The sequence below is a fragment of the Pan troglodytes genome, chromosome 18, assembly GCF_028858775.2.
Source record: "Pan troglodytes isolate AG18354 chromosome 18, NHGRI_mPanTro3-v2.0_pri, whole genome shotgun sequence".
Lineage (NCBI taxonomy): Eukaryota > Metazoa > Chordata > Mammalia > Primates > Hominidae > Pan > Pan troglodytes.
Window position 1 is genome coordinate 83615026 of NC_072416.2, and position 20686 is coordinate 83635711.

The 20686-nt window shown below is 57.8% G+C and overlaps 1 protein-coding gene across 6 annotated transcripts in view; it reads left to right on the forward strand.

The window, feature by feature from the left end:
- GSE1 (Gse1 coiled-coil protein) overlaps nucleotides 1–20686 on the forward strand; it is a 504494-nt gene that overhangs the window by 275351 nt on the left and 208457 nt on the right. For 2 of the 6 annotated variants that reach the window (XM_016930307.4, XM_054668544.2), the window contains exon 1: nucleotides 14790–15021. The exons of the other annotated variants lie outside the window; for them this stretch is intronic. In XM_016930307.4, the coding sequence (XP_016785796.1) occupies nucleotides 14979–15021 (43 nt within the window). In that variant the 5' untranslated portion in view covers nucleotides 14790–14978. Of the gene's footprint in view, nucleotides 1–14789; nucleotides 15022–20686 lie in introns of those variants that run through there. 6 annotated transcript variants of the gene reach the window in all.

Genomic DNA, 20686 nt, shown 5'->3' on the forward strand with positions numbered 1-20686 from the left:
CCATCTGGTTCAGTCTCCAGCCTCATCAGCAAAGGTCCAGAGAGCTCAAGTGACTTGCCCAGGGTCACACAGCTTCTCACTGCCAGCTCCTGGTGGGCGACTCGAGGCAGCTGCTGATACCTCAGGGCTTGCTGTGGCTTAGTGTAGGGGACAGGATTGCAAATCTTAATGGCAGAGGGAGAAGCAGAGCTGGGAAGGAAGCGTAGGGCACCTGGCAGCCAGCGAGGGCTCATCAGCCCTCTGCCTCCTCCCAGTCGTGTACCCAGCTCTGGGCTCCTCCGCCTGCCCTGCCCGCATCACCTTCTCTGGAAAAGGATGTGCAGACTTGAAGATCCAGATAATAATGATCCCAGACGGAGAGCCTCAGCCTCGCTTTGTGTTCCAGCTGCCCAGGAGCTCTGGAAACATACCTGGGCCCAAGCTTAGGGATTCTGGGGTACAGCTGGGCTTTGGGATCTTTCTGGAAGCTCTCCAGATGATTCTGCTCTGCAGCCAGGGTGGAAGACCCCTGGGGTGCAAGACCCTGTGCTCTTTGAGTGATGACCAGATACTGAACGGTGGTGTTTCAAAAGCAGAGAGGCCAGCTGCCAGCCAGGAGGGGAGAGAGTGCTTGCTGAGTGCCTACTGTGTACCTGGAGATGCTCCAGTCACCTGTCATGCTATTGTTAGCCCTGTGCAGTGGACATGAGACCGAGAGATGAGGCGGGACCCCAGGGGGATGATGTGCTCTCACCTTCTGGTCCCTTCTAAAGTGAGCAGAGCCGACCCTGTGGCCATTTCCTGTCCCTCCTGCACGCTTATCTGGCGCCTCTTCCTCCCTCCATCTGCCAAGTTAATGCAAACTGGCAGGGGCGATGGAGGGGGGCTCCGGGGGCACCACTGGCAGCCCGCCCCACGCCGCCCACATCCCCGGCCCTGCAACCCGGGGCAGGAAACCACCAACGTGTTTATGAAAGAGGCAGGCGGCAGCTGCTGCTAACAGGTGAGCCCTTCCCGAGCCGAGCCTCTCCCAGGGCCTCCTGGAGAAATCGGTAATGAAGTGCAGCTGTGAACTCTGGTTTTGGGTCAGAAAGGCAATTTCTCATCTCTACTCGCAGCAATTGAGTCGAAAATCCAGGAGCTGTTTGCCTCTCCCCGCCCCTCCACCCCCTCAGCCCTCACTCGCCTGAGCAGGAGGCCTCTCAGGCGTCAATATTGACTCTGTCAAAGGCAGGTGGCTGGGCGCAGGAGGGAGCCAGGCTGGAAACCGGGCCGGGAGCAGCCCCTGGGGCCAGTGAGGTGGGAGCAGGGAGCAGCTGGCCGGGGTGCCCTGGGAGAACGGAAGGCTGTTTTTCCTCTCATTTTAATTGGTCTTTGTGACTCTAATGGTGCCCGTTTCACCTAGTGGCAGTGTATTGGCTTGGGGCCCCACCGCGCACCACATCTGAGCCATTCAAGAGGCGCCAGGCAGCTGTTCCTGGCCTAACCGACTTTTCTGGATGGTTCTGGGCCTGGAAGGGCCCAGAAAAACAAAGCCAAGGGATGGCTGGGAAACCTCAGGGCCTCCCTGGGATGGCAGCCGGCAGCTGGGCCGAGGCCGCATGGGGGGCGGGGAAGATCAGAGCCCCGGCTCCCAGATCCGGCTGCGGTCGTGGCCCTGTCTGGCCACCTTTGGCCACAGGGTCACCTGAGAATCCAATTTCCATAGGCCCAGATGAAGTAAGCAACGCTTGCCAAGTGAGATTGATTGGAAATCGGAGTGGGCGGCGGCTCCTGCCCTCTCTTCCGGAGTGGACGCTTATGAAGCCCAAATGCCTTGTTCCCAGCCCAGCTGAGATGCATTCAGGAAACACTGGTAGCCTTTGAGGAGGGGCCAGGTGTAGTGGTTGTGAGCTGGGGGCACTGGGGCCAGCATGCCTGGGGTTTGGATCGCTGCTGTGTGACTTTGGAGAGATCGCTTGACTTCTCTGATTCTGTCTCCTGCAAAATAGAAGGGTTGCATTTGAAGATCCACCTTGCAAATCTGATGATGACAACAATAATAATCATTTCCCTGGTGGGGAATAAAACACAGAAAGTTGTGCTCTGCCTCTTCTGCCTGCCGCTGCCCTTCCTGCCACACCATGCCCACCAGGGCTCCCAGCTTGGCCCAAAAGGAAGGGCCTAGTCTCAGCCCCAGTGGCCTTCTGTCTTCAGCCCCTTGGTGTAGAATCGGAACCACACAGCTGCACCCAGCTGTCCCCATGTAATGGGAACCCTGTTACCATAGTGGGTACTTTGTGGCCAGTTCTATTTTAGGCACCTGACTTTTTTTTTTTTTTTTTTGAGACGGAATTTCGCTCTTGTCGCCCAGGTTGGAGTGCAATAGTGTGATCTCGGCTCACCACAACCTCCACCTCCTGGGTTCAAGCAATTCTCCCTCAGCCTCCCAAGTAGCTGGGATTACAGGCATATGCCACCATGCCTGGCTAATTTTGTATTTTTAGTAGAGATGGGGTTTCTCCATGTTGGTCAGGCTGGTCTCGAACTCCCGACTTCAGGTGATCTGCCCGCCTTGGCCTCCCAAAGTACAGGGATTATAGGCATGAGCCACCGTGCCCAGCCACCTTACTGTTTTTTTATTTTTTTATTTTTTATTTTTTATTTTTTTTTTGAGACAGAGTCGCACTCTGTCACTCAGGCTGGAGTGCAGTGGCCTGATCTCGGCTCACTGCAGACTTCACTCCCCAGGTTCAAGCAATTCTCTGCCTCAGCCTCCCAAGTAGCTGGGATTACAGGCGCCCGCTACCATGCCCAGCTACTTTTTTTGTATTTTTAGTAGAGATGGGGTTTCACTATCTTGGCCAGGCTGGTCTTGAATTCCTGACCTTGTGATCCACCCGCCTTGGCCTCCCAAAGTGCTGGGATTACAGGCATGAGCCACCTCGCCCGGCCCACCTTACATATTTTTTAAAAGCCAGGTTTGGCCGGGCACGGTGGTTCACATCTGTGATCCCAGCACTTTGGGAGGCCGAGGTGGGCCGATCACCTAAGGTTAGGCGTTCGAGACCAGCCTGGCCAATATGGTGAAACCATCCCCCTGCCCCGTCTCTACTAAAAATACAAAAATTAGCTGGGCATGGTGGTGTGTGCCTATAATCCCAGCTACTAGGGAGGCCAAGGCAGGAGAATTGCTTGAACCCAGGAAGCAGAGGTTGCAGTGAGCCAAGATCGCACCACTGCACTCAGGCCTGGGTGACAAGAGCAAAACGCCATCTCAAAAAAAAAAAAAAAAAAAGCCAGGTTTATTCAGATATAGCTTATGCACAAGAGCGTTCAGTCTTTTTAGAGCGTACCAGTTGGTGAATTCTCACAATCATATACAGCAAAACCACCACCATAATTTACAAAATTTTGCCTCCAACTGCAGAAAATCCCATGGTGTCCTTTTGTGGTCATTCCCCACCTCCAGCCCCTGCACCCACGGGTCTGTTTTCTGACTTGATTGTTTCACCTTTGCTAGGATGTCATGTTGGCGGAGGCGTTCAGTACAAACACTCCTGTGCTGAGTGTGCCAGGGTTGAGACCCATCTACGTTGGTGCGTGAGCTGGTGGTTGGTGTGTGTGCTGGTGGTTGGTGTGTGTGCTGGTGGTTGGTGCGTGAGCTGGTGGTGGTTGGTGTGTGTGCTGGTGGTTGGTGTGTGTGCTGGTGGTTGGTGCGTGCGCTGGTGGTTGTTGGTGCCTGCGCTGGTGGTTGGTTCCTTCCTGTTTTAGAGCAGCGCACCACTGTATGGATGCACCACAAATGGTTTGCCCGGTGGAGACACTGAAGCCCACAGTCACACTGCTAGGCTCCTCATAACAGGCCACCTGGCTTGAGAGGCCACCCAAGAGGCCCGTCTCTGCCTGCCTCCCCCCTCACCGAGTTTCTGGTTCCAGGGAGACTGGGTCCATGTGCTGTAAGCAAGAAGCGTCCCCACCCAAGGTCCGTGTCTCGGTGTCAGGTTAGACCATGGCCAAAGATGCATCTTTGTCCCTGCCAGAGAGATCCGTGTCCGGCGCGAATAATTGGATTTTAATGAAACGAATGGGAGTGCTGAAGCCGTTTGCCACCCTGGCCTGCATCGGGGCCCCGCAATTAAGCCGATTATGTTTTGAGAGTCAAGCTGTCTGACTCCTCGCGTCCCTAATGTGATGATGTTTGATGGCCCTGCCAGCGCGGTTATTTATTTATTTACCCAACTCTCATGAGCTGGGACGTGCCAGTGGGCCCCGGTAATTAACAGCGGGTGCTGAGCCTGTGTGTTCCCACTCCGGCCCCCACCTCTCCCTCTGTCTGGCAGCTCAGGGCATCACCTAGGGACAGACTCTAACAAATGCAGATGGCCAGGCCATACTCCCGCAGACTTTTAAGTTGGTTGATCTGGGACTGTGGCAAGGCCACTGGGATTTTTCAAAGCTACCCCAGCGGAGCCCAGAAGCCCCTGGTCTAAAGGACGTAGATTCTCCTGGAAGCCTGGGGTGCTGCTGCATCACAAAGGGCCTCCTTCCTCGGAATCCCCTGCCCCAGTGGGCCCAGGCTGTTCCCACCGGGAGGCCTGTGGTCTTCTCCTCCTTAAGGCCTCACCGAAATTCAGAGAAGGATTTGAACCCAGAGACCCTCAGCACAGGTCCTGGGAGAGAGAAGCCCCTGGTGGGTGGTGGGCAGAACTCCGGGTGTCTTTTCCGGCAGTGGCAGTGGATTGGCATTCTCTCTCCCCCGTTCGTTTTGTTAACAAACAGGGATTGGGCCCTTCCCTCTGCCAGGCGCTGGGCTAGGTGAGTGCTGCAGTGCTGGGTGGGGGACTGGGTGGTCGCTCGGTGCCTCCAACCCCACCCTGTGGTCACTGAGGGTCCTCCCTGGAGCTTTCTGGCTTCTCTGGCTGTGTGGTTTGGCAATTTGCCTCTGTGTTTTGGTTTTCTGTCCCCGACGCTGCCGGTCCAGGGCGGAGGGACGCCAGGATTTTGTGTGATCTTGGATAGATGAGTCACGGAAGCTCCTGGGCCTGGGTCCCCCACCTGTAAAATGGGGGCAGGGGGTTAGCAACTGCAAGGCAGTCCTTTCCAGCTCCCATATCGGGGGAAGGTTCTAGATTTAGACATTGGCACGGCTGATGGGGGTGTGAAGAAAAGCTGTTTTGGGGAGCTCTGTGGTAAAGTCACACGGTGGCTCGGGGACCCTGAGCAGTCCGCCCACCCTCCTGTACCTCCCTTCCCTCCGCGGAGGCTGGGCAGATTGCTCGGTGCATGGAAGCAGTGTGTACAAAGGACTCAGCATCGGGCGCTGGGGCGTGCCAGGCAGTGACAGTGCATGCCGGGGTGGCTGGACGCAGGAAGCAAGGCCGCAGGGAGGGTTGGGGTATGGGGCTGCTTGCGGGGGCTGGGTCCCAGCTTAGGTGTGAGGGCACCTCTTTCATCAGGAGGAGGTCGGTGGGTGGAAGTAGCACGTCCCTCAGGTGGTGACCCTGGGGCTGGGTGTGGCTCCTGGAGCCCCAGCTGTTGAGGGCAGGGCTTGGTTTGTGCCCCTCACCCCATGAGACCAGGCTCAGGTGGGCAGTTCCTGTCCTGAAGTCTAGAGCTCAGGGGGCTGAGAAGAGGGGGCGCCACTGCCTTTCCTGTGGGGGGATCCTACTTCATCCAGCGCCCTCCCTCTCTAGACCTCCTTTTCCCTCTGCACAAGGCGGTCACACCCCATCCAGCTCTGGGAGGACCCCCACGTGTCTGACCTCGGCCGGCCCCACTTGCTTGGCACTCTTGGACCTGGTGGGGGCTCAGCTCAGGCATGCAGAGAGCAGAGCAAGGGCTGGATGAGTTCCTCCAGGGCCCCAGGCCACCTGCACCCAGCACCCCCTGCCTCCTTGGGTGAAGCTGCCAGCCAGGTCCTCATGCCCCAGGAAGGAGACCTGGGGGCGATTCCACCCCCGCCCCCTGCCCCACGGGCATCCAGCTTCAGCCCGGCTGGGCAGAGTGGCAGGTTCTAGGGGTGGAGGGAGCCACCCTGAACGTGGGGAGAATATAACCAAGGCTTGGTGGTAACCCTGCTTTCCAGTAAAAATAACAGCAACCAACATTTATTAAGGACTGGCAGTGTGCAGGGCCCTGTGTGGAGGCTTTCCATACACTGCCTCATTTGATCCTGAGATGTGGTAGCATTGGTGGTGTGTAATTTTCATACCCTCCGAGCTTCTCCAAGGCTGCCCCAGGCCCTTGGTTCCTCGCCCTCAGCCCTGGTGGTGGCAGTGGCCCTGGAGGGCTGCCCATGCGGCAGGGGAGCGGCCAGTAGATGGCTCCAAGCCAAGGCAGAACAGCTCAGGAGGGGTGGCCAGCCAGGCTTGCCAGTGGGCCTTAGTTTGCCCTGCTGAGCCCACAGTGCCCTTTTGGCTGGGCTCATTTTCCCTGGAGCATCCATGCAGCCAGGCTCCTGGGCAGATGCCGGATGAGTTTCCCGGGGCTGCCATAATGAATCACCCTAAACCGGGGGCCTCAAAACAACACACACTGACTCTCCCACAGTTCTGGAGATGTCCAAAGTCAAGGTGTCGGCAGGACGGGTTCCTTGTGGAGGCCCTGGCGGAGGATCTGTTCCAGCCTTCCTCCCAGCTGCTGGCGGTGCCGGCCATGCTTGGCAAGGAGGCTTGGCACTCCTTGCCGTGTAGACGCGTCACTCCAGGCTCTGCCTCCATCATCATGCGGCCTTCTATGGGTCCACGTCTCCTTCTCTGTTTCTTAGAACGGCACTCCTCCCTAGGTTTAGGGCCCACCCTAATCTAGGATGAGCTCATCTCAGGAGCCTTAAGTTAATCCCATCTGCAAAGCCCCTGCCTCCAAATAAGGTCGCCTGCCCAGGTGCAGAGGGTGAGGGTGTGGACAGATCTTTCTGGAGAGCCATAACTCAACCTTCTGGGTGCCAGGTTCTGTGCAGGCACCTTATGTTCTGTTTCCTCCTCCGTAAAAGTGCATCCCATGAGGCTTCGTAAGCATCAGAGGAGGGGGTTGGGGTGATGGCCTGACCAGCGCCCTGCGGCTGCAATAAACACCTGCAGATTGGATGGTTATTCAGAGCAGGGCCTCATTCTCCTCCAAGGTGACCCAGGGTCCCTCTTTACAGGAGAGGAAACAGAGACTCTGAAACTCCACTCAGCCTGGCGTGGTGGCACATGCCTGTAATCCCAGCTACTGGGGAGGCAGGCGGGAGGATCGCTTGAGTTTGAGGCTGCAGTAAGCCAAGATTGTGCCACTGCCACTCCAGCCTGGGAGACAGAGCAAGACCTGGCATTAAGAAAAAGAGAGAGAGAGAGAAAGAGAGAAAGAAAAGAAAAGAAAAGAAAAGAAAAAAGAAACTCCACCCAGTGTAGGGCTGGGGATGGAGCTGGGGTGTTCTAACAGCAGACCCCATGGTCCCCTACTCACACCCCATGCTCAAGCCAGTGTGGGGTTTATATCGGCTACCCAGGAAACAGAAGGGCAAGCAGAGCCTCTGCTCATTTGGGGGACCCCGATGATCTGGGCTGCAACTCAGCCCCGTTTGGAATTGATGGCTCAGTCTCAGATCAGAGACAGACTCAGGGAGCCTGGCGCGCTGCAAGCTGCCTCCCCCGCACAAGACTTCAGGTGGCCAAGACTTCCCACATTGGGGAGTTCTGCTCTCAGTTTCTGACAAGCTTGGGGGGAATGTGACCCATCCACGTGCAGGCAGCTGTCTGGGGGTGAAAGCGTCATGCTCTCTCTCCACTCTCACGCCTGCCTGGAGCCCATCCTGCTGCCTAACTCCCATCCTGGCCTAATGCCCTTCCCTCCCAGGGACCCACCCCCACCTCTGGGGTCAGGCACCGCTTTGTGTGCCTTACAAATGCAAATAAACTCATAGCATCCTTATTTTAGAGACGAGGAAACTAAGGCTCAGAGAGGTTAATGACTTGCCCCAGGATAGCCAGTTGTAAGTAACAGAGCTAGGATTTGAACTTGAGCGGCTGGCCCTCCCTCTCAACTCATCCTCACCTGTGTCCAGAGGAAGCTGTGCCTTCCTGAGTTCACCCAGTCCTGGTTCAGAGGAGGGTCACCGAGGGGTAGGACAGTATTTTGGAGGACACCTGGGCCAGACCCCTGGTATATTGTCGTGGGGTGCAAAGGGGGTCTGTCATCAGCATTACATTTGGCTTTGAGAAGTAGTGGAGCTGGGGCATCAGAATCCAGTGAGGCAAAGTGGGAGAGAGAGAGGGCATTCCAGTGGGAGAGAGAGAGGGCATTCCAGTGGGGAGGCCCTGCGAGAGGAAGCGCTTGGAGGTGGGACCCTTTGAGCTTGTTCTGGAACATGAGAGCTCAGCCATCTCTACCACCCTCTGCCTTCCAGATTATGCTCTGGGATTTCCAAATTGCTTGTACCTTCAGCAGCACGCAGCCCACCATTTCACACTGCCACGAAGTCCGGGGTGGTGTGGTAGGGACAAGGACCCTGCTGCAAATCCCCAAGCACCCTGAGGACAGGGAGGGGAGGGTCATTTTCCTGCTCTGTGTGTGTGTGTGTGTGTGTGTGTGTGGTCTGCCATTTTTGCTCTGCTTCCAGAAAGGACTCGAGGCAGCTAAGTGGTATTTAAAGAAGATTAAGCATTTCCAGGGAGGGAGGCTGCAGCAGGGTGAGCGCTGGTGGGTGAGAGGCCCGCTAGGAGGCTGCTGTGGCGACTCAGGGTCCTGGCAGGGAGAATCTGCCCTCTGTGCCCCGCCACACTCCCAAGCCCCGCCATTGCCAGGGATGGTGGGACTCACAGGAGAGACACCGGCAGGCTGTGTTTTCAAAGAAGATGCCATTCACAGCACAGCCCAGGACAAAACGGGCCTTGCCTTGCTAAGTCACAAGAGACCAACTCCCGACAGAAGAGCTGACCAGGGGCTTCCACAGCCTCCTTTCTGGGGACTCGAAAGAATTTCTGATAAATGAATCTCAGCAGTAGGCATCCTGAGATCACTGCCTGCTCGGGGTGGCTGTGGGGGTAAGCCAGGCAGTTCCTGCCTCCCGCTTTCCTCTGACCCCAAAAGAAAGGGCAGCGGGGTCTGCCCTAGAGGCTGCCAGGATTGCATTGCACATAGCCAGATAAGGATGAGGAGAGTGGAAGGGCAGAGGCCCCGTCAGAGCTTATCTGGGCAAGGTCAGGAACCCAGAGCAAGGAAGATGCTCTGGGAGGAGAGAAGGGAGCATGTCCATCTCTACCCTGAGCTGGGCAGCAGGGAGATGGGGGGCAGCGAGACTCCCCCCAGACTGGACCGCAGCTGTCAGCCTGGCCATGAGTCCCAGCATTTGCCCACTGCAGGGGAGAGGCTGTCTCTGATGGTCCCTGACCTGGGGCTGGGATACAGATCATCCTGGGTTTCTCTGTCCGGTAGGGTTGGCACAGCAGGCTTCACAGTCTCCCTCGTGGTGATGAGATGTGTCATCGTCCCAGGACCTGGTGGAGGCTGAGCTCAGGCATGCAGAGAGCAGGGCAAGGGCTGGACGGGCTCCTCAAGGGCCCCAGGCTACCTGCACACAGCACCCCCTGCCTCCTTGGGTGAAGCTGCCAGCCAGGTCCTCATGCCCCAGGAAGGAGACCTGGGGGCGATTGCACCCCCACCCTCTGCCCTACGGGCATCCAGCTTCAGCCCGGCTGGGCAGAGTGGCAGGCTCTAGGGGTGGAGGGAGCCACCCTGAATGTGGGGAGAATATAACCAAGGCTTGGTGGTAACCCTGCTTTCCCGTAAAAATAACAGCAACCAACATTTATTAAGGACTGGCAGTGTGCAGGGCCCTGTGTGGAGGCTTTCCATACACTGCCTCATTCGATCCTGAGATGTGGTAGCATTGATGGTGTGTAATTTTCATACCTTCTCTGAGATTGAAGTAGCTATTATTGACCCCATTTTACATGTAAGGAGACTGAGGCACACAGCAGTGACCCCATCCTGGTGCACCCTGGTTCCTGTCTTCTAGTGAGGTGCTCAGGTGTGATCTGACTCCCCAAACCCTACAATCTGCTCCGGGCTTCCTCACAGCCCCCTCTGCAGCACCAGCCGGCACTGACCTGGCCTCCCAGCACTTGGAAGTGGGCCAGCCATTTCTGGATCCCCTCCAGCTCCGGGGACCCCCTGCCTCACTCCCAGCTGGATGCCGTGGGACACTTCAGAAAAGGCAGACAGTCCTGCCCTCAAGGAGCAGGGAGGAGTGCAGCCCAGGGACACAACTGAGGTAGAAGCTTCCAGGCCACAGGTAAATGAGGCCCTGCTTGGAGGAATGGCCCTTCAGGTGCAGGTGCCTGGAGGGCAGCCCTCGACAGCTGGAGCTGAAGGATGCGCCCCAGGGCAGCCAGAGCTGAGCAGACACTGCCCTAGCAGGAGGGCATTGGAAGGGGGCATGGAGAGATTGAGGCCCTGTCCCAGGTACCAGGATGCCCAGATGGAGAGGCTGGTTGAGCTGGGCATGGAGGCCCAGGGGCCAGGGGAATCTCCTGTTGATGCCCTACTGGCCAGTGGCAGGGGCTTCCACATTGCGGGTGGCTATCACACCACCGCAGCAGTTCCCAAAGTGGGGTTGCCCTGGGAACTCATTAGGAATGTAGATTCTCAGGCCCCGCCCCAGACCTGCTAAATGAGAAACGCTGGGTGGCAGAGCAAGGCTGTGTCCTCCCCAGCACTGCTGGGGATCCTGGTGCTTCTTAAAGCATGAGGTCCCCTGTACTGCAGGAGGGATAAAGTCACTTTGGGTTCAGGGAGCCTGGGGCCTCCTCTTTCTACTGCTAACCCTCCATCTAAGGCCAGAGGGGAGCTGTGTTCCTTCACCTTCAGCAAGGAGGTACCTATCTCCCTGCTCTGGAGAAACCGTGCCACCTGCCCGCAGGTCTGGGTGGGGCAAGCAGTGCCCTCCCCACTCTCAGGAGTATTGGCCGCTTTCGCTCCTGCCACCCTGTGCCTAGGGCCTTGGCAGGGACTGAGACTTTCCGTCGGCTGCTGCCTGTGGTGCCTCGGCTCATCATCCTCTGCTTACACAGTGGCCTCTGACGCCGCCTGTGCTCATTCACCCAGAAAGATGGCATCGGGGTGAAGTCAGAGGCAGGCGGAGTCTATCTAGAACAACCACCGTGCCAATTGCAAACGCCACCCCCAGGCACTCTCTGTGTCTCCACATGCATCCAGGCAGGAGTTGTGGGTGCCCCTCCACAGAGCCACCACCCGCCCATATGGCTCCTTTGTGCAAATTACAACGTACCCCTTGCTTCAGGCAGACCCATCCTGTGCCCAGCTGCTTGTTGAAGAGTAGAGTGACTTTGGGTTTCAGCTCCCACTTGCCATTTCCTCCAGGAGCTCTTGTGCAGTGAACAATCTGGACAACTATACTTGGCAGCCCTTTTCCCTGGGCTCCTGTTGGCTCCCATCACCACCCCATTGGCTGTTAGGGGCTTAAAGCACAAACCACTCAGCTGCCCTTTCACTCCAGAGAGACCAGGGCATCCATTTCCATGCTCTGCCTGGTCCCTTTTGCCTATGTGCTTAGTGTGGAGTGGCTAAGATCTGTTAATTCATGCCAAGGGCTGGATTAGAGGTAGAGGACTCCACGGAGTCACTGAACCCAGTCTGCCCACCCTGCAGAGGAGTATATTGAGGCCCTGAAAGTTATGTGGCCTCGGGCAAGTCACTGTTAAGACTTGTTTCTCCTTCCCAGAGGCTTTATCTCTTTGGTCTTGAGCCCTTGTTTTGTGCAAGGCTGAACAGGCATTCACTCCTCCTTCACAGAGGGGGTTGCTGAAGCCCAGGGAAGCTGAGCGATTCCCCCAGCTCACGCGGTGAGTGGATGGCCTGGTTGGATCTCAGTCCAGGCTCCTGGCTCCTCTCAGGAGCTTCTCAAAGCATTTCTGCCAGAAAGCAGACCCTGTTCCCTGTGATCCTGTCCTCCTGCCGGGGTGCATGAGCCCCCAGGGCCCCGCAGTGCACATACCTTCACCCAGCGCCTGGCCTCCGACGAGCAAGGACACGATGTCCCAGGGGATGCAAGCTCCTGGCCCACATCCCTTGACCAGATAAACACTCCCCTACAGACACTCCAGCCTGAAACACCAAGTGTGTTCAAGGTCAAACGGGCTGGCCTGGAGAAGGCCTTGAGTCCCTGATCCTTCCAGCAGCCTTCTCAGCCGTAGCTGCACCTTGCAACCACCCCGGGGGCTTTGAGACACACTGATACCTGGACCCCCTTCTCCAGAGATTCTGATACAACTGCTCAGGGGTGGGGCCCAGCCTGGTATTTTCTGAAACTTCCCAAATTGTCCCGTCGAGCAGGGGTGACCACCAGGGCTTACCCTCAAGAGAGGGATGCTGGACGATTTGGTCTTGGAAACCGCATGATCTTGCTAATCTGCTAGACAATGGGAAGAAAGCACTCGGTAAAATGCAAGGTAGTTCATGTAAAGCCCAGCACTTCGTTTCAAAAGTAAACTGACACGCAGAAAGTGGGCGACGTCACTTGTTAGGAGTTCGGGTGAATGAGGCCTCGGCTGCTCCAAGCTGGGCAAGAGCCGGCAGTGACCTCTCCTTGCCCGAGCTAATGTCACTTCCAAGACTTGAAGAGACGGGGGCTGTGGGAGGCCAGGGCGGAGCACCCATGCGCAGACACGGTCCTGTGGTCTTGCACTTTAAGGAGGTTGTTTACAGGCCAAGGAACGTCCCATAACCAGGGACGGCAATGGAGAAGGAGCTGAGGAAGCCAGGGTGGGGGTGGGGAGAGTCTGCCAGAGCAGTTCAGACCCAGGGGACCGTGAGAGTGGGCTGCAAATAAGGACGTGAAGTCTGATGACAGATGGGAAAGGGCTTGGTCCAGTGGGGTAGAAGTCAAGAGATTTCAGCTCAACACAGGAAGCAATTGTAACAGTCACAGGCTGACGGCAGCCAGCCGGGTGGGAAGGAGTGAGCTCTGGAGTGGGAAGGGAGACCCAGGGACCCTCTCTCCCCACACCCTTAGGGAGCACCTGCTTCGGGCAAGCCCTGAGCTGGGCGCAGTGGAGGACAGTTGCTGAAGGGCCTTTGCCTGGTGGGGGATTAGCTCACCCTGGGTTTCTCAACCTTGGGACTGTTGACATTTGGGGTTGGCTGATTCATTGGTTTGGAGGCTGTTCTGTCTGCTGGAGGGTGTTGAGAAGCATCCCTGGCCTCTACCCACCAGGTGCCAGCAGCGCTGTGACCCCCAGTTGTGTCAATCAAAAATGTCTGCAGACACTGGTTGCTAACTATGCCCTGGGGGACAACCCCCACTCCCCCTTTGAGAGCCACTGGTTTGGAACAAAGGATCTCTACCTTGGCTGCGCACTGGAAGCCCCCAGGGAGCTTTAGAAACTACCAATGGCTGGGTCCATGCCCAGAGGTGTGATGTCATTGGTCTGGGGGCAGGCCCACGCAAGGGGGGGAGGGGGGCGCTGTGGTTTAAAAGCACCCAGGTGGTTCTAATCTGTTGCGAGGGGTTCGAGACCCCCTGGTGTACATGGTTGTTTCTCAAACTTGACTTGTCATAAGAATCGCCTGGGTAGTGGCTCAAATGAAAGCCCCCACCCCTTTAATTAGGATCACCTGGAATTCTCAGGCTGCAGTCGGTGGGCTGGGATAGCCATAATCCCCGTGCTGCGTGAAGCTCCAGGATTCAGAGCTGAGAGGCCTCGCCAGCTAGCCTCACTAGACCTCCTGCAGCTCCCCTATTCCATCCCCGAGGCTGGGCCCCCTCCTCACCTCCCCTCCTCCCGGACCTACTCCCAGCCCTCACCCCTCCCCAGCTCCTGAGAGCGGCAGGCAGCCCTGCCCCTCCTTCCTGCTCTCCTCCCAGCCCCTGGCTCTCAGCGCAGCTTGATTTAGTAGGCGGTGGAGGAGAAAGGCAGCTTGAAGAGTCACTTAGAGCCTCGGTGCTCACAGCACTTATCTGGAAAGGAGAGGCCAGCAGGCCCCCGGGGAGTGGGGCGCGAGGCTGAGCACACCTCCCCACAGGGGCAGGGAGGCTGTGCTCTGCAGGGCTGTGGGCACCAGAGCTACACACACCCTCTGTCCCCAGCACCCAGTCTCGGGTCTGCCCCTCCTTGCCAGAGCACAGGGTGTCAGGAGGTCCCCCTGCAGTCGCCTCCTGGGGGATGGGCTCAGCTCCTTAAAGCCCTGGGTCAGGGAGCTCAGAGACCCCTGGGTTAGAAGCGATGTCAGGTCGTCTGGTAGGGAGGTGTCCTGTGGCCGCCACCTGGCTTTTGCTGGGCAGGAGGGGGCCCTCCACCCTCCCTACCCTCAGCTTTTTGGTTGGTTGCCTGCCCTCCTCTCCTGGTGCCTGTCTTCCTTCTCCCCCTCCTCCCTGATGAAAAATACAAAAGAAAAATGCGCCAGTGCCCAGGTCTGGGGAGCCCCAGCCCTGGGGATGGAGAAATGAAAAGCGGCCCCAATTAGAGGCTTTGGTTCTGCAAACTTGATGCTCGGCACTTGAACTGTCACGGCGGAGCCTTAATTAGCAGCGGCGGGGAGAGGTCAGGACAACTCAGCAGTCTTGACAAGCGCGTTATCAAGTGCAGGGGAGCGGGGGCTGCCCGGGGAGCGCGGGCGGGGGAGGGCGGCGGGGGCGCCGCGGCGCGGGAGGGAGGCGGGAGGCGGCGCCGGCCAGGCGGGGGACGAGGTGGTGGCTGCGAGGCAGCCGCGCCGCCACGGCTGGCGGTGCGTGAAGCCGGGGGCGCGGGGCCGGGGGGCGGCGTGAGCGGCTGCGGGGCCCCCAGGCGCCCCGGCCCCTCCCCGGGCTCCACGCCGCGGGCAGGGCGCACCGCGCAGGGACGCCCCGGCTGCTCCGTGCCGCCCCGCAGAATCCCGGGGCTCCATCCCCGTCTCCCCAGCCCCCTCCAGGCCCGTCTTCTGCCGCCCCGTGACGCCCCTACTGCTCGCCTCCGCCGCGGGCCATGCTGGGCAGCCCCTCCTAGAGGCCCCGGGTCCCGCGGCCCTGGGGGCGGCGCAGGATGCTGGGCATGAAGACCTGGTCGTCTCTGCTCCAGAACCTCAGTAAGTGCCCAGCTCACCGCCCCGTGGACGGGAGGGTGGGGGGTCCGGGATGGAACTTTCTGGGGCGCGCCACCCACCCGGGGCTGGAACCTGGCCCCGCACTCACCCAGCCTCGCCCTCCAGCCCCATCACCTTCAGGCCACGCACGTGCTCCCCAGCGCCGCCTCCTCATGCTGTCAACTCAGAAGAGAAGCCCTGGGTTGGTTTCCTCAGGTAGAAAACCCTTGAGCCCGCGGTCTGGCTGTGCCTGGGCCAACTCTAGGCAGCCGGGGGAGGCTGCCCTCAGACCCCGTGTAGGGAAGTGGCCGGCGGGCACCGGGCTTGCTGCACCGCAGGGCTCTGCCTTAGCCTGGCCATGCGGCTCCTGGAGGTGGGTCCAACCCTGGCAGGGCCCCTCGTGCCTGCAGTGACCCGGGAGGTGGGAAATGGGGCTGCGTGTGTGTGGACTTCGTGCCCTCTTGCTTGCACAGGTGGGACCTGGGGTGGGTTGTGGGACTGGAACTCTCAACCTACCCCTCCCCAAACTGCCCGATCACCTCCCTGGCCCCATCAGCTCTCTGGGGAGAACTCCTGGCATCAAGGCCTCGCATCACTGGCGCAGTTAGGCAGCGAGAGGGTGAGAGTCACAGAGCCCGCTGAGGGTGGGGAGCGCCATGAGTCCCATCGGAGAGAGGGTGAGCGGGACTCTGAGGCCTGGGGCAGTGCCACAGGTGAGGGTGTGAAGCTGGCGGTGGGCCACTGAGGTCCTCAGGCTGAGGGGCGGCCAGAGTAAGGGATGGAGAGAAGCCTTCGATGAACAGCAACTCAGGCTACCAAGGTCCCTTTGGGGTGGCTCCAGTGACAGAGAATGGGCGGGGACGCTGGCCTCAGGACTGCTCCTTCCCATCCTGACCTTCAGGCCCCTTACCTGCGGGCCTTTTCTTCCAGGTGAGCCAGGCCAGCAGCGGGGGGACGACGCCATCCCCCATGCCTGGCCCCTCCTGGCTGCCTCGCCTGCCCGCCCACCCCTCCTCTCTCTGTGCACCTCTCTGCCTGTTTGAACTGCAGCTTTTAAAGCTTTTTGCCTTTTGAAAACTCAGGGGGAGAAAGAGTCATTTGTGGAGAGGTCGCGAACGGTTGATGATTATAGTCCAGTGGGTAGAAAGAGCTTAAAACAAATCCCTGTCCATCAGATGTCGGCTTAGGCGGTTTCCAGCGCTCTCCTGGGGGGCCGGGGTGGGGGGCAGCCGCTTAGAGAAAAGGGGAGGCTTTTTTCCTTGAAGCTAAGTGAACCTGCAAAACTCTCTTCTTATTTGGGTGTTTGATCACGGCTCCCCTCTGCCTGGCTTCCTCTGATCGCCCTTCCTCCGGGTGCCCGGCTGGTGGAGGAGGGCCTCGGCAGCCCCCAGACGGCCTCACCAGCTGTGTGACCTTGGCCTGGTCATGCGGTGTCTGGGAGTCTCTGTTTCCCCCCAGGGGTGATGGTCATGTGGGTTGCACAGGATACTCATGAAGCCTCGGGAATGTGCCACCATCTCCCGGGCGGAGGGTGTACCTGGCCTGCAGGGTGTGGTGGTTGGATGCTGTGCTGCTCCTCCTCTGCCACACCAACTCCTCTGTCCAGGTGCAGAGGCTACCTGCGTGGAGCTGGAAGGGCCCTCACTTTGTTTCCAAAGGCCAGCTAGTGAGGCCGGGAGGAGGATGCCGGCTGGAGAGGCCTGGTTGACTGCCCACAGGGGCTGGTAGGGGCCCCTTGCAGACAGAATGGGCCGTCCCTATGTCCTTTACCTGTGGTCACGCCTCAGTCCTCATGGCAGCATCAGGGGGAGGGCACTGGCTTCGTGCCCTCTCGTTTTTGCAGGTGAGGAAACAGCGTGCTCGTTTTTCAGGGTCACACAGCTAGTGAGCTGCAGAGGGGAGAGGCTGGTGGGAGCCCAGGCAGTCCCACTCAGGGTCTCGCCCCCAGCCAGCCATCTGTGGCCACTGGCATCTCTTCCTTCAGCTCCAGAAAGATCCGGTCACTCCGATATCCAGGAGTGTGGGACGGCCCCTGGTTCCCGGCTGCATGCAGCGGTTGGGTGGGAATCCTGGGCTCCTCCATGGGCTGCCCCCGCCCACCTGGAGCTCCTGCCTCCCCAGCTCTCCTGCCAACCGAATCTCATGCTGCTGCTGTGCCACGCCCTGGCCCTTCCCATCTCTGCTTGGTGCCTGGGCTGTAAGGGAAGCATGTAATAGAACCATGAACAGCGCCAGGCCTGGGCTCCCATCCGGGTTCTTCTTCATTACTGCTGTGTGACTTGGGGCAAGTGACCTCAGCTCTCTGTGCCACATTCTCCCATTCGTTCCATGGGGATGGCAGGACTGCCCTGCTAGGGGTAAGTGCATCAGTCCAGTTAATGACTGCACACTGTCAGTGTCATAAATGTCAGCTGCTATTTTTTCTTCCACCTGGAAGTCCCTTCCTGCCTCTCCCTACCGTCTCCCCATACTTCAAGGCCTAGCTTAAATGCCACCTCCTCCAAGAAGCCTTCCAGACTCCACCCAGCCATAAGTCATCTCTCCTGCCTCCTCATGGTCTATGCTGTTGTTTTTCTCAGTGGAATTCATACATTTGTACCTATTTTCTCTCCCTATCAGACAGACGTTCCTCAAGATCCTTTACACTCTGATCTCAGAATCTTCCAAGCTACTGAGTATGTAGTAGGTGCCCAATAAATGTTTGTCATATGACTAGAGAGTAACCATTTTTCTTGCCAGACCAATGAGTGGCTCCACTTCCCAGCTATTCAGTGAGCACTTTGTTCTAATGATTAGTGGAGTCACATCCGAAGTCAGTCTGTACTTTGGGATGCCTTAAAATTGTTTCCAAGTCCCGTGGGTGGATGAGCTCATTGGCAGGGGTGTGGACCCAGCCTTAAGAGCTTAGCTTTTCCTTTGGGGCCCAGAGGGCAGGTTCACATCTCAGTGACAGCAGCCGGCTGTGGGAATGTGAGAACACGGGCACTTTGAGTGGAACATGTGGTCAGTGTTGAAAGGACAAGGGCGGCTCATCCCCAAAGCCAGGTCGTGGTAACCCGGCTGCCTGCCAGCTGACCTGCTCTGCCAGGGCCCAGGCTCTGGTAGCCAGGAGTGCTCTCATTGTGCTTGGAAATTAAGGGCTATGGAGCAGTTGCCACGCAGGCGTGGTGATGTGATTACTCCCCAAGGAGGAGTGGCCCCCAGGACCCCCTGGGGAGTGGGTAGGGGCTGTGTGAACCCTGCGGATCCCTGTCATGGCTGCCAGCGCCCGTGGGCCCAGGCCAGACTCTGCCCCTGAGATTCCATGGCCTCAGAGGGGCCTTCCTGGCGCACACTGGCAGCTGAGCTCGTCGGTCCTGAGGAGTTAGCAGCCCTGGGAGGTGAGGATGGCATTTGGGTGCCTTATAGATAGGGCCAGGTGGCCATGCCTTTGGCATTCTTGAAGACTCACTGCGGGTGGCAATGACGGTGGTATCATTTGTGCTTTTGTCTTCCAGTAAGGAAAGCGTGCAGAGTTTCCAGGTTTGCAAATTAAAAAAAAAAAAGAAATATATATATAGAGAGAGAGAGAGACAGAGAGAGAGGGAGAGAGAGGGAGAGCGCACAAGAGAGCAAGAGAGAGAAAGGAAGGGAGGAAGATGGCTGAATGCAGTGGCTCATACCTGTAATCCCAGCACTTTGGGAGGCCAAGGCAGGCAGATCACTTGAGGTGAGGAGTTCGAGACCAGCCTGGCCGAAATGGCGAAGCCTCATCTCTACTGAAAATATAAAAATTAGCCAGGCATGGTGGCAGGCCCCTATAATCCCAGCTACTTGATAGGGTTAGGCAAGAGAATCATCTGAACCCCAGAGGCTCAGGTTGTAGTGAGCTGAGATAGCGCCACTGCACTCCAGCCTGGGCGACTCCATCTTAAAAATAAAAAGGAAGAGGCCAGGTAGGAAGTGGGGCAGGGTGGGCGGTAGATGGCCTGGGCCCTGGCCTCCAGCAGCCGGGCGAGCATGCAGACCTCTGCTGGATGGTGTGGGCACCCGCGTCTTCACCCTTGCCTGGCTGAACCATAAGGAGCGAGGGGCCGGAGCGAGCCAGCCTGGGTTCGCATCCTGCTGCTGCCTCTTACGGGCTGTGCGCAAGACACTTGGCCTCTCTGTGCCTCAGTTTCCTCATCTCTAAAAGGGGAAATAAATATGGTGGCACCTGTCTTGTTCCAGTCAGCTATTGCTATGTAACAAACTACCCCAAGACATTGGCGTAAAACAAGAACACAAATTTTGTTTGCTGGTGAATCTGGGGGTGCAGCTAGCAGCTCTCGCCTGGGATCTCATGTTGTTGTATTAGACAGGGGCTGGGTTGGGGAGCATCTTGCCGATTCCGTACTTGTGCCTGGTGTTTGGGCTGGGAAGACTCAAATGGGTGGGGTGAGAATACTGGGTTGGTTTCATCCCCCCATCTCTCAACCTGGTGGCTGGACATCTTACTTGGCTCCCAGAGCCAGTGTCCCAAGAGAGGCCAGTAGAAGCTGTGTGGCCTTTCCTGACCTAGCCAAAGGGATCACACAGCATCACTTCTATGGTGGTAGCCACCAAAGGCTGCCCGGGTTCAAGGGGAAGGTACGGAGATACCCCCTCCAGATGGGAAGAGTGTCAAAGAATTTGTGGATGTTTTTCAGGACTGCCACATACCTGCTAGGGGTGTTGGAGTTGACAGTTGATTAGTGTGAAGCGTGCTTACAACATAGGGAGAACTTAGTGAATGTTAGCACATCTCTGAGCTGGGACCTGAGACATCGTCTGCATCGAAAGCTACACAGAGGGACAGAAGAGAATGGGGCATGGGAGGGGTCGGGGTTGCAGACTTGCCTTCTCTCGAGCCAGTGAGGGCTCCTTCTCTGCCCATCCCTGTGTCCCTGGAGTGACCCCCTGGCCTCCTCCCAAGAGCCACAGCCCACCTCAGCCTTGACAGAGGTCCCGATGGGAGATGGATTCCCACCTTTTGGGTCTCAGGTGTTTCTGTACTTGGGGTTCCTTGAACCACAAGAAGGTGGGAAAGCCCTAGAGGAACAGGGAATATTCGAGAACCTTGGGCAAGGTATGAAGCTCTCAGAGCCTCAGCCTCCCTAACTCCTTGAAGGGCTGGACCAGCTTCTTCTTGTAGGGCCCTTCTTTCCTTTTTTTTTTTTTTTTTTTTTTTTTTTTTTTGAGATGGGGTCTCACTCTGTCACCCAGGCTGGAGTGCGGTGACGCGATCTTAACTCACTGCAACCTCCACCTCCTGGGTTCAAGTGATTATTCTGCCTCAGCCTCCTGAGTAGCTGACATTACAGGTGCGTGCCACCATGCCCAGCTAGTTTTTGTATTCTTAGTAGAGTTAGGGTTTTCACCATGTTGGCCAGGCAGGTCTTGAACTCCTGACCTCCTGTGATCCACCAGCCCCCCTCGGCCTCCCAAAGTGCTGGGATTATAGGTGTGAGACACCACACCCAGCCCTCGTAGGGCCCTTCTGTGCCTGTGCCACCCAGAGATGTCATCTTGGAGAGCTTTGAGAACAGGAGGGCCATGTCTCTCCCCTCCCTGCCTGGAGCCACGCAGAACAGATGTTGGCAAGAGTGGCTGCCTTTCCCCATCTCCTGATGTCTAAGAGTATGAGCTGGAAGAAGAATAGCTAATCTTA